General features: G+C 37.4%; 1 protein-coding gene and 1 long non-coding RNA gene across 18 annotated transcripts in view; one reads left to right on the forward strand and one right to left on the reverse strand.

Annotated features, from left to right (window-relative positions):
* Positions 1-12,377, forward strand: part of LOC135217756 (uncharacterized) — a 101,786-nt gene that overhangs the window by 17,459 nt on the left and 71,950 nt on the right. For all 17 annotated transcript variants that reach the window (XM_064253838.1, XM_064253820.1, XM_064253790.1 and 14 more), the window contains 3 exons: positions 1,517-1,637; positions 4,567-4,769; positions 10,606-11,022. In XM_064253838.1, the coding sequence (XP_064109908.1) occupies positions 1,517-1,637; positions 4,567-4,769; positions 10,606-11,022 (741 nt within the window). The remainder of the gene's footprint in view (positions 1-1,516; positions 1,638-4,566; positions 4,770-10,605; positions 11,023-12,377) is intronic.
* On the reverse strand, positions 1,133-7,707 carry LOC135217862 (uncharacterized). The gene is made up of 2 exons (XR_010315212.1): positions 7,664-7,707; positions 1,133-1,635 (listed from the first exon to the last, which is right to left on the reverse strand). It is a non-coding gene; the product is annotated as an uncharacterized LOC135217862 (long non-coding RNA).

The following is a 12,377-nucleotide window of genomic DNA, read 5'->3' on the forward strand; positions in this document are numbered from 1 at the left end:
TGTACTTCCTTTCATATTCTCTCTCTTCCATCTTACTTTCCACCCTCTCCTAACAATTGATTTATAGTGCAATTCCAAGGTTTTCCTCCTGTTACACCGTTCAAACCTTTTACTGTTAATTTCCGTTTCAGCGCTGAATGAACCCAGGTCCCAGTGCTCGGCCTTTGGCCTAAATTGTATATTCAATTAAATTCAATTCGATATATAATCTCTTCCATTTCGGTTCTTCAAGGACTTTGCCATGTAGAAACTGTATTTCTTGACCTGACTGTCAACACATGGTCTCTAAGACATACCTCATATACTTCTTGTCTTTTTGCGGGACAGATTTATGCTAAAAAAGATGATATCATAGTTTCACATTTCATAGAGAAAACTGCCATCACTGAAATGGGAATCATGGTAGACTGAATCACGGCCATTCAGTTCTGCCTATTCTTTATGCTCTGGCAATTCGTAGGAACTCAGGCAGGCCAATGGTGATACTCATAATTGGCAAAGGATGTCACTATTAGCACACATCATCAAGGTCTGGCAGAGGCTGCCTGAAGTGGCCAAAACTAACACCTTTAGGAACTGCACCGAAGTCAGTTTCACGAAATATCAGTTATTTCACAGGTCAACCGTTTAAATCAATACACACCCTCTACAAAGGTTCAAGCTGGCGTGTCTCTCTAACTTGTGCAAAAGTAACTTCAACATATATACATATACATAAAAAAAAGCTAGATAGCATGATATGAAAACACGACGGTGGAGGTACTTTCGCGCCCTTGACTAGGGCATTCCGGGGTGAGATTGTCAAAGATACGAGCAAAACTTCTTTACTTTGTGCGATGTGCATGACCATGTTCGACTGGAAACTTCATTTTTGGCATAGGTTTACTGAATAACGAAGAGGTGTTCAACATCTTACTTAAAGTGATCTGCCCCCTAATTTCTATGGTATTTAAAAGAACATTAAAACGACCATTGCTGATAATGCTTTTGTCATCTGCTGTTATAGTAGCAGTCCAGACAAAAAAATTGTAGTGATTATGTAGGAATGGTTGTGCGCTTAGTAAAGTTTCCAGTTTTATAATGTCACTTTGACATTCCTATTTTTTAAGAGGCAATGAATTAAACAATTCAATTATGTTAGGATGGCTTTATTGATAAAGTGTGTTTTTTTTTCACAGCACTACTCATAAGTAGCTCAACATCATTTGTAACGATTTATCATTTCTGACACTTTTGATTTGTTAGGGTCCTTTCTCGAACATAGATTGTCATTGCTCAATGAATTTGAATTGATTTCATATAGTAATCACCGTTGATGATGGAGCCGGTACAAATCTACAGATATTTGTGATAAGCACTTTGCCATACTGAATTCAGCTGATTGTTGTGAAAAGAATCAGACTTCTGCCATAACAATACGACTTTAACTCTCTCCATTAGCGATCGTATACAAAAAGAGTGATGCAAAGACGACGTTTTTTCTCCTGTGAGCTAACTCTTATTCTTACTTCCGTAGGAGTTACTCAGACGTCCTATGTAGGGTGTAACAACGTCGTGCCCTTCGTCGTTCCATATCCATCTGAAGACATTGCATGGATCACAGTCAGACGAAAAACGAGTCCCTGGAACCCTCTTCTGTAAGAATAAATTTATTTTGTTTACTGGAATTTTAACGAAGCGGACTGTTTTAAGTTAAGAAAGAAAGAAATATCAAGAATGTCTATTATGTGTAATGAGACCTAGAGGTATTATTGTGTGTGTATGTAAAGACAGGGGTATGTAAAGATATTGGAATGTCAAACTGTTTTTATAGCAGTTATACCAGCTTTGTTCAGGTACAAACGACTTTGATGAACCCAGGTTTCTGTAAGAGATATTTGACTTATCACTCACAGAGGAAATGAGTCCATATTTATTGGTGCAATTAATATTTGAAATTGCCCTTTCAGACAAAATTCTGAAAGAAGCTGCAGTGCATGAGATGACGATTACTTATAGAATTACTTTCCCAAATCGTATAACATTTTTTTTTTGTCCACGGGTATGTTTTTCGAGGATTCGCCAAAGGCTATGAAGAAATAAAAGGATTGACTGGAAAAGAGAATATTACTGTAATTTCTTAGATTGACAAGTGATCCGACGCATGTAAGTTGGGGATGCATGTCAAGGCATCTTCAAGGCAATTGAATGACAACAGCAGTTGGATATTTTAGATTAAGGCAGCCTTGCGGTGGCACGGGTTCTTGCGCCTTCGGCTGCCCGTCATCAAAAGTGGTTGGCTGATGGTGGTTAGGACTAGAGAGCTTCTATGGAAGAACGGACCTTCACTTAATGCAGCAAAGTGGGGATCTTTGGACTGCCCAACCAACAGAAATGGACAAAAAGGGCTAAAATACCAGACTGATGTCCTCATGCAACAGAAAATTGTCTGAATTAATGTAGCAAGCCGAGGCCAGCAGCCTAACCAAAGACTATAATCTGTAAGCTTCACTTGCGATAAGTGTACTGAAAAAGTGTGAGGAAATCGAGAATTTAAGTGGGCCTTATGACCATTAGAAAATACACTTACTAGATGAATAGACGATGTCATTGTAACACACGTATCAGCCCAAAAATGCATGTTTGAGTTAAGTGCAATTACCATACACAATCCTCTTTTGGCGTGAGTTATTCCCGAGGTGAAGTGATTTCGATATTTAGGGATTATTTCTTGTTCGCACAGCAGGGCATAGAAATGCCATGTGTGCAATTGACAAATTATCATGTACACACTTATGATTATATATATATATATATATATATATATATATATATTATATATATATATTGTGTTTGTGTGTGTGTGTGCGTGCGCGCGTCAGTCGGAATGTATGAAGGGATTGACGAACCAACTCAGCGTCATTGAAGTAAAATGTGGATGCTGAATGCGAATATTTTCACTCCATGTGGTACATTACACTGTTTGTGTAATGTACTACATGGAGGGAAAATATATGAGGAGGCACTTGGAAAAGAGATAAATGGCCCTATGAAGTGATTTGGTCATGTGGGTAGAATGGGTAGTATTAAGCTAGCAAAAATGCATAATCCTAACTTAATAAAAGACAGAAGAGAGAGAGAGAGAGAGAGAGAGAGAGGCGGGGGGGGGTTGAGGGGCGGTGGGCAATTCCTAGAAAGCCATAACATGAGAGCCTTCATATTCATGTGTCGATATACGCGTGCAAGGTCGAGCCCTCTGTGTAGGCGTACGAGGCAGCTAAAGCCATAAGCTTTCTCGTGAAACTTCGTCCTCGATTCAGCTGTTGAAGTTTGATATTTAGCTGTGATAGTGTTATTTCTCTGCATTCATTCGCTGTTGGAGAAAATACTCTCTTGTTAAAAAATAAACAATATCCATTAGGATCCTATTTACGTCAAGACAACAACAGAAATTATAAACGTTTCAAAATATTTTGATGTTCGTGATAATGAGATGATCGTAATCCCCCATTTTCCCCTTAGGGTGTAGTGCTGTCAGTGCACCTCGTCCAGTGCACTGTAGGCATTACTTAATGTTCTTTGCAACGTCCATCGGCCCTAAGCTGCAACCCCTTTCGTTTCTTTCACTGTACCTCCTTTCATATTCTCTTTCTTCCATCTTACTTTCCACCCTCTCCTAGCAATTGATTCATAGAGCAATTACGACGTTTTACTCCTGTTACACCTTTTAAAACTTTTACTGTCAATTTCCGTTTCAGTGCTGAATGACCTTATATGTCCAAATGCTGGGCCTTTGGCCTAAATTCTTTACTGAATTGATGTGAATTGAGTGATCCCTTTTAACTCTTAGTAAATGGGCCACCGTCGTAGCCTGATTACTCTAGGAGTGATTCAATCCAAAGAAAGAAGTGCGGCAAACCACAAGTTCAACCATCTACGAAGAGACTACCTATTTTATGCCTCCGTTCGAGGAAAGGCTGAGAGTCATAGTTCCTATTAGGTCTGACGTCCAAGAGACAAATGTCAATTGGAAGATGCTTGCAAGTCCCCGCAATTCGATCAGTAATGAGGTCCTCCTCTCTTGTGCATGCTGATAGAAGTGGGAATTTTGTATGGACCCTGAAAACGATTTTATTCTCATATATATATATATATATATATATCTATATATATATATATATATAATATATATATATATGTATATTACCTTAAAATACTCTCTACAGCGACGTATTTTTTGGTGAATTCTGTAATTCTGTGAAGAGTATCATTCTCTCTCTCTCTCTCTCTGTATATATATATACATACATATATATATATATATATATATATATATATATATATATATATATATATATATGTATATATATATATATATATATATATATATATATATACAGAGAGAGAGAGAGAGTTAATGATGCTCTTCACAGAATTCACCAAGAAATACGTTGCTGTAGAGAAATTTTTTTTAAGGTAATAATTTTGTTTTGATCATTATCTGTCATTTGCATTCTCATCGCATCTAGCATTACTTTAAAAAATGTTAGGAAAGTAAGCAAAAAAAATTTTTTTTTTTTTTTTCAGGATAAAGTCTCCAATAAGAAATGACCTAGCAGCTTATGAAACATCGGATTCCTGGCACAAGAGTGTTGAATATGGCTTTTGTGACGGACTCGTCGAAGTTCGTCTCAGGAACGTGACTTATGATCTTGAAGATACTTATTACTGTATTGTGGAATTCAAGAATTCGTCCTCTTGTTTCTCACACGTTAACTTACGAGTCACCGGTAGGTTTGTCGCCTCTGGGAGATTGCTTTATTTCCAGAGTCTTATTTTTAGTGTATACAAGTGTTACGATTGTTGGGCTCAAAAACAAGATTGTTCAGTATGCCGATGGTGCAACACTTACGGGAATAGTAAGGTCTCCACTTATGAGAAATGAATCTGCCCTTAGAGTCCTGCTCGTGACATGAACCGGATTAGTAATTAAAGTCGGTGGGGGTACGAGGCTAAATACCAGCAAAACAAAAGCACTATTGATTAGCAGAGCTCGTACAGATTTTCCACCCCACCTTCCCCTTCAGGTGGACGAGACTTAAACTATTCTAGGTGTAACTTTTGAATCACATCTTACTTTTGAGAAACATCTCATGAAAGTGTCAGCAAATGACGCTCGAAAGTTAGGTGTTGTACAAAAGGCCTCATATATTTATAGCAGTGATAAACCCTATTTCAGGCCATCTGTCCTTCCATTACTATAATGCTGTTCTCCAGAGTGGATGTCTGCTTCTTCTAGATATTTATCTCTTTTAGACAGAGTGGTTGTTGGTGGTAGGGTTCTGTGTCTTAGCATTTATGATTGGACCATCTCTTTTCTGTCACTTTTTCATAAGTTGCATCTTAACAGAGATAAATCATAACTGCAATTGATCCTTGATCTGCTTATTTCCACTGTAAGTCACGTTGCCCGAAACTTGCCCATATATAGCCACATTTAGTAACGGGTATAAGGGTATTAAGAGAGTGTATCAGCTAGACCTACTTATACTCAGCCGCTCAGATAAGAAAAAAAAAAAAAAAACGACAGTTTAATGCAAACCACGTATTCTGCGTTCCATTCACAAATAATTATCTTCGTACCTACAATAAATTTCCCGTCTCTTACTAACAGCATCAAAGCCAAGCAGACGTAACTCACTCATGTCTGATGTTTCACTCTCACTTTGAAAACAAACCGCTAATCCCCCTTCTACCCAACGCACACTTAACTGACATCTCAAAGATATTTAATTGCTGTTGAATTTACCCCGCAGGGGATTGTGGCGTCAGCGCACCTCACGTTGTGTACTGTAGGCATTACTTGAGTCTTTGCGGAGTCCCCTCTGCTCCTTGCTACAATCTCTTTCATTCCTTTGACTGTACCTCCGATCATAGTCTCTGACTCCCATCTGACTTTCCACCCTCTGTAACAATTGATTCATAGTGCAGCTACGAGAGTTTCCTCCTGCTGCATCTTTCAAACCTTCTCACTGTCAATTTTCAATCCAGCGCTGAATGACCTCATAGGTCGCAGCGCTTGTCCTTAGGTCTAAATTCTAAAATAATCTACATGGAGGGGACGGCTGCAGAAGGTGCTGCCTTTCTGGTTATCAGAGAATTGGCTTGGAATGAGGATGCCAGCTACCATGCCATATGACGTGTGGCAATCCTCTGTCGAAGTATTAATGATAATTAACAACCTAATATATAACATAGGTCTAGGCTTAAAAACAATGCCATAAACATTGTAAACTGGCAAAAACGATATGAAACATATGCCACCTTTTATGATCCGGATATTTTGAAATGAGATATTTCCCCAAGAGATTGGACAGCATATTATGCATGATTTATAGTATACATGTGCCAATCCTAAGCCAAACGAATGCCCTATTCAGGGCTATGAGTTTCAAAAAATTGGAAAAGAGCACATCATAATTGGTCCTTTTTTATCAATAAGCTACATTAATATAATGAAATCCACGATTATAATACACCACTTTCTAGCATACTGATATCGAAACTTCTTCGGTTATAATCAGTTGAATCACTTCAACTAATGAAATTGCCTAATACATATTTGCAGTTGTTTTCTCAAAAAAATAAATAAATACTCGTTACACATGACTAAGTTTACATTAATTTAAGTCAGTCTTCACCCTAAGATTTCACAAATTATCCAAATTTTACTAAACAAATATATATATATATATATATATATATATATATATATATATATATATATATATATATATATATATATTTATAATTACAAAGGCAAATTGAAGATTGCTGGACCTATAGAATGACTAATGAATGCATTGGGTTACGTCATCTGCTGTTGACAAAATCGGTTTTTAATTGAAAATCGTATATGATCGTATCTGATATTGGCTCACGAACACTCGAGACTAGTGAAAACGGTTCATTTTTCAAAAAATATTATTATTTTCAAAAATATTACATAATTTCAATCATTTTTTTATCAATGGAAAAAAGTTTTAAAAGCATATATACTATGGGGACCTACAGCGCCGCATACGTGAGGAGTGCAGACCTCAGCTCTGCATTCAATGACTCCCCCTCGAATCTTCTCCGCACTCTTGGTCATTTCTCCGCGCTTTGGCAACACTGCAGTTTCTCAGAATGACTTCATATGCAAAGTTGCAAACATCCTGGTGAAGACAGCACCACACCTTCCACCCACTATGATCTAATACTTCTTTCCACCCACTGTGATCTAATGCTGAGAGAATTCAGAAATCCGTCACGGTTACAGTGTGCCACAAACATTTCATCACGAAAAAGAAACTTGCATTATTTGTCTAGAAATGTTTCAAACAGACGAAACAGAAACGAAGTAAGCTGTGCACACAATAAAGGTAATTATTAACAAGGAACAACAGGGGAACAACAAAGCAGGAGATAAGAACTCGAGTGGGATTGTTCGCTCTCTCCCTCTCTCTCCACAACAGAATGACGTGTCTTAAGTTTGCACAAATTTCCGCCTGTTTAGCCGTAAGTAAATTTTTCTATGATGCGGAATTTACACGAGAACGTTCGAGATGCAAATGGAAAAGAAATGGCAGAGGAGGAGAGAAAAGAATTTGGAAGGGTTGGGGGCCTGTTTGAGGATGCGTACCTGCTCAACTCAACTGACTGACGCAGATGTTATTTTTAGACTGGGATGCGGGGTGGCCACCGGCATCGTTGCCATTCAAAGCTTCAACTTGCAAGTAAAGAGACAGCTCTCTCTCTCTCTCTCATCTCTCTCTACTCTCTCTCTCTCTCTCTCTCTCTCTCGCTCTCTCTCTCTCTCTCTCTCTTATACGGATATCTTATAATTGTATAAAAAAAATCTCTTTGCATTTTATTTTTTAAAGCAGTCCTACAGAACTTCACCTCTTAATTCATATTGACTCAGTTTTTATGGATTGGTGTTTACCTATCATTTTTTAGTGAAAAATTATAAATAAAGTTTAAAATTGATGAAAAAAATAATTCCAAGGTCGTTGTGTTACTACTAATGAGAAGCTTCATGTCCCTTCCGTCTGGATGGCTTTGAAAGTATAACTCCATCAAGCAAGTTGAATGTGCAGCCTCTATTGCATTATAAGGATAAATCAGTCGAATATTCCAAGGCTAACAATTTAAAGCGTGTTTTCTTAACGACATGATCACGGTCACCGCCTTTGGCCTCAGTGTCGGCTTGACTGGTTTGTGCTCACACAATCTCCGTTTAAAATTTTCCTTCTAGTTAAAAACTGGAAATCGAAAGAGAAAAAAGTGTCAAGCCATAAATATTTTATTTCATTTAACTTCCATATGTCTTGAGAAACTGAAACAATAAATCATGTTGAACCAAATTGATAATTTTTGATGCGCGCACTTGTACTATAAATAACATACAGCACACCATGTCAAGACATTGAGGTCCAGGTTAAGCAATCTGTACAAAAGGATTCAATCTTCCTCGGGTGTAGGATTTGTTGGAATATAGGCTATTGAAACAATCCACTTATAACCCAGTAATGTAGCTGTTACTTAAGCAATAGAAGCTCTACAAAATTATTATCCTAAAAATTCCCCCTTTTCTACAAATTAAGTTCTCCTTTCTTAAACTGCATGAAAGCTTGAAACTAAAGTACATTCTCATCAACCGTGCATCTGATGTCTAGGCCAGTCCCTTACGACGCTCCTGATTGGCTGTTGATAAGGCAATCACAGGGCTGGAAATTCTCAGTCTCTCGAGAGAGTTCACAGACGCAGGATGTATGTTCCACCTCTCCTGAGGGATACTTTTAAAAGACATATCCATCAGGAGAGGTGGAACATACATCCTGCCTATGTGAACTCTCTCGAGAGACTGAGAGTTTCCCGCCCTGTGATTGGCTTATCGACAGCCAATCAGGAGCTCGTAAGGGACTGGCCTAAACATCAGATGCACAATTGATGTGAATCTACTATAGTATAAATGTTGAAGTATCTTGGGTCCCTTCACATGGTGGGATTATGGGAACTAAGGATGCTGACGAAACAGGCTAAGCTGCAGTCACTATGAAATGACCAAATATACTTAATTTTGTCATTGATCTGTTATGAACTCCTAAACCCCATTATTATTTAGTAAATAAATGACAGGGATTGTGGAATAATAACTTGGACAGTAACATGACTATTGCATGAATATAAAATAAAAAATGGCGATACGTAAAAGTGAAAAGGGTTTAAATAAGAAAATCGTTTGAAAAATGTATTTTACCTTTCAACTTTTATAATAAAAGGACAAATATTTGTTTATTTACATTCAACAGGATCAATCCGTCCACCGCCCTAAGGCTGTTATTACTACTCCCGAGGAGCAATCCGTCCATTAAGGGTTAATGAATGGGAAAAATTAGTTTAATTTTTTGTGATAACCGAGAATCGTTTTTTTTAAAGAGTGGGAAAAATGGGGTTTCAAGAGTAACAGTAAAAACGGCTTAAAGTAACTGTTGGACTGTGGTGTATTTCATCCAAAAAAGTGCCAAATTAAATATATATTTTCACATCTCCAACTTGATCACACTCATCTGAGCCATCATTCTTTGCTGAATAATCCGGTTCCTGGTTCTTAAGCGCTCACTCCACAAACAGTTGCTTGTATGCACATTACACTATTCGGGCGAGGTGCAGAGCTTTAGTCTCTTGTTCTTTACTATTTTAATCGTCTTTAGTTTTACTTTATTTTATAGTACTTCAAAATGTTTATTTTAATCCTTGTCCATTACCGCTTTCTGCCATAATAACCCCTAAAAATGAGAGATGTTTCTAAACTAGATATTACAAATGATTTGCACTTCACTTTGAACCCTCCCCCTTTAATTTAATTTCTTTTTCTTTTTAACTGAGGCGGAGCCATACTATTAACTTTAACATCCATCGCCTTCCAGGTTAACGACGTTCTTAATTTTCAGGGCTAGCCTTATATGTATATTCACTCAGTTTTCTGTCAGGGGATTTCAGGGTCTCTTAAGTAATCTCAAGATCTTTTGTTTTTCGTTTTACACCTACCCACACAACCCTGTCCCTGGCCGCAGAGAATGAAAATCACCATTCACAATCAGACCTATCTTTAGTGAACTTCCAACCTTCAGCCGACTACTATTATTAAGTAATGGTAAACAAATGTTTGAAAAAAGTGTCAGTTTTTCCAGCATTTTTAGTATATCCAGTCACTGAATTTTTAAGGAGTTACAATAAATAAGATAACATTAAAATATTTTGTCAAGAACAAATCCCTCGGGCCATCCCTGTGAGAGTTGCTAATGTTAATTCAGTGTCTATTAAAACAGGTTATTGATAATATTAATAATGATAATGACAGAAATGGAAACTGTCGATACCCTCGTAAGCATCGACTTGTTTATTTAGAGCAGTATGTCGTTTTCACTGTCTGTTCATAAACGTGAAATGCCTGCATAGCTGCTTAAGGAATAATCATTCGTCTCAGGGGATCGGCTATTTGTGATTGAAAGACCTTTGCTAACAGTGTGCTTATATAAGGAAGTGATTTATTGATTTTATTTCCCTTCTTATTTCCAGAGAAAAATCCAGGAGGAGAGTGTTCATTCATTTGGAATCCTCGGAAGACCGTTCTCACTTGGAATACTTTTCGCCAGCGGCTGGCCAATGTCACAGTTCTGGACAACCTGATTCCAAAGGGAGCTGAGGTTGACGAAGCATTTACCCTGCAGACCTGTCCTACAAACGTGATCTCTTGCCAAGAAACTCAGAAAATGAAAAGCTGCATTTCGTCAAGATTTCGGAGAAGATTGAACACGGTTTGTGTTCGTGTTCCTAACGAAGACGATATCATGAAGTTGGAAGTCGAATATGAAGAAGATGACGAATGTGAATGTGGGATACGAGAATTTTCTCAGCGCACGACGAATGACGTCATCCTTGCAGGGACCAAGCTCATCGATATTAAAAGAGCAAAACATGTAGGGAATTGCCCAGGTAAGTATAGGCTTTTTTTTTAATGACGACAACGACAAGGAGTGGAAACTTGTCATAAAGGAAACTTCTACGGCTTCGAAAGAGAGGGGCAAAAGTAGTCATCGAAATGGTCTTTAACACGATGAATACTAAAATACTATCTGTGTTCAGAAGCAATAGTCAGTGATGGTGCAATGGTAACTTAAACTAACAACATTAACATTTGTTGGTCATCAGGTTTGTTTTCCAATTCATATTTCAAGAAGGGGTCTGGTAGGATTATGAACAAAAAACAGATGGCAGTATGAATGATAAGGAAGTACAGTGTGGATTTAGAGAAAAGCATTTGATATGAAACAGTTCTTTGAGGATACTGAGCGTAAAAAAATTAGGCTCTGCGTGGCACCCATGAACCTATAAAAAGTTTATAGCAGAAATGAGAGATGCCTTGTAGTGTTGAGGTTTTTCATTACAAAATTTGTTGGTAAGAAACTGATAGTTGGTTTAAAAGTGTGTCTGAGACAAGTGTGTGGAATGTCTCCATCTATGTTTAGTATCTTTATTGATGGAATGATGCGAGAAACAAAGAAAAACTTAGACGTTAGTAAATTGAATGTAAATCATAAAGCGAAGCCACAGAAAGTTACGAAATACTTTGAAAGGTTTGCAACTGGAGAAGGTTAAGAGTAATTGTGAGCAAAAGTAAGGTTATCAGGGTACATGGAAACCAGGAAGATGGAGCTCTAAATGTTGATATGGATGGTGGAAGAATGGAAGTATTTCATTCCTATACACATCTAGGAATTAATTTAATGGATCTGGTAGAGGTGAAAGAATATATGAAGTACGGAAGGTACCAGGTTCTGTGCAAAAGATTTGGAAGGACCTGGAGTGTCTAATGAAGATGCAGAGTAGACGTTGAACACAAATTAAGGAAAAGAAAGCTTAAAGAATGAAATTATTGTTTTTTTTATGAAATGTAGTAAGAATAGTTCAAAGGCGAGAAATTTGGAGGTACAAAAAGTTGTTGACAGACCGAGTCAAAGCATGTGTGGCAGTGACAGTTGGTTATCCTCTAGAACCAACACTGTAAAGGGATGTAGCTTTAAGCTTAAAGTTTGGGTTAGTTGGTAGCGTCCTTGCCTTTCATTTGAGAGACCTGGGTTAGATCCTGATGTGAGTCAGATATATATATATATATATATATATATATATATATATATATATATATATGACTGGTAAAAATGTTCTGTATAACAGAATTCCATCTAATAAAAGGAGCCCATAACAACACCAAAATATAAAGAGAGAATTACTATATTTCAGAGACTGCTGTCTCCCTCTTCAGGTAGATGAATGAGAAAAGTTACAGAAAA

The sequence above is a fragment of the Macrobrachium nipponense genome, chromosome 19, assembly GCF_015104395.2.
Source record: "Macrobrachium nipponense isolate FS-2020 chromosome 19, ASM1510439v2, whole genome shotgun sequence".
NCBI classification, from domain to species: domain Eukaryota; kingdom Metazoa; phylum Arthropoda; class Malacostraca; order Decapoda; family Palaemonidae; genus Macrobrachium; species Macrobrachium nipponense.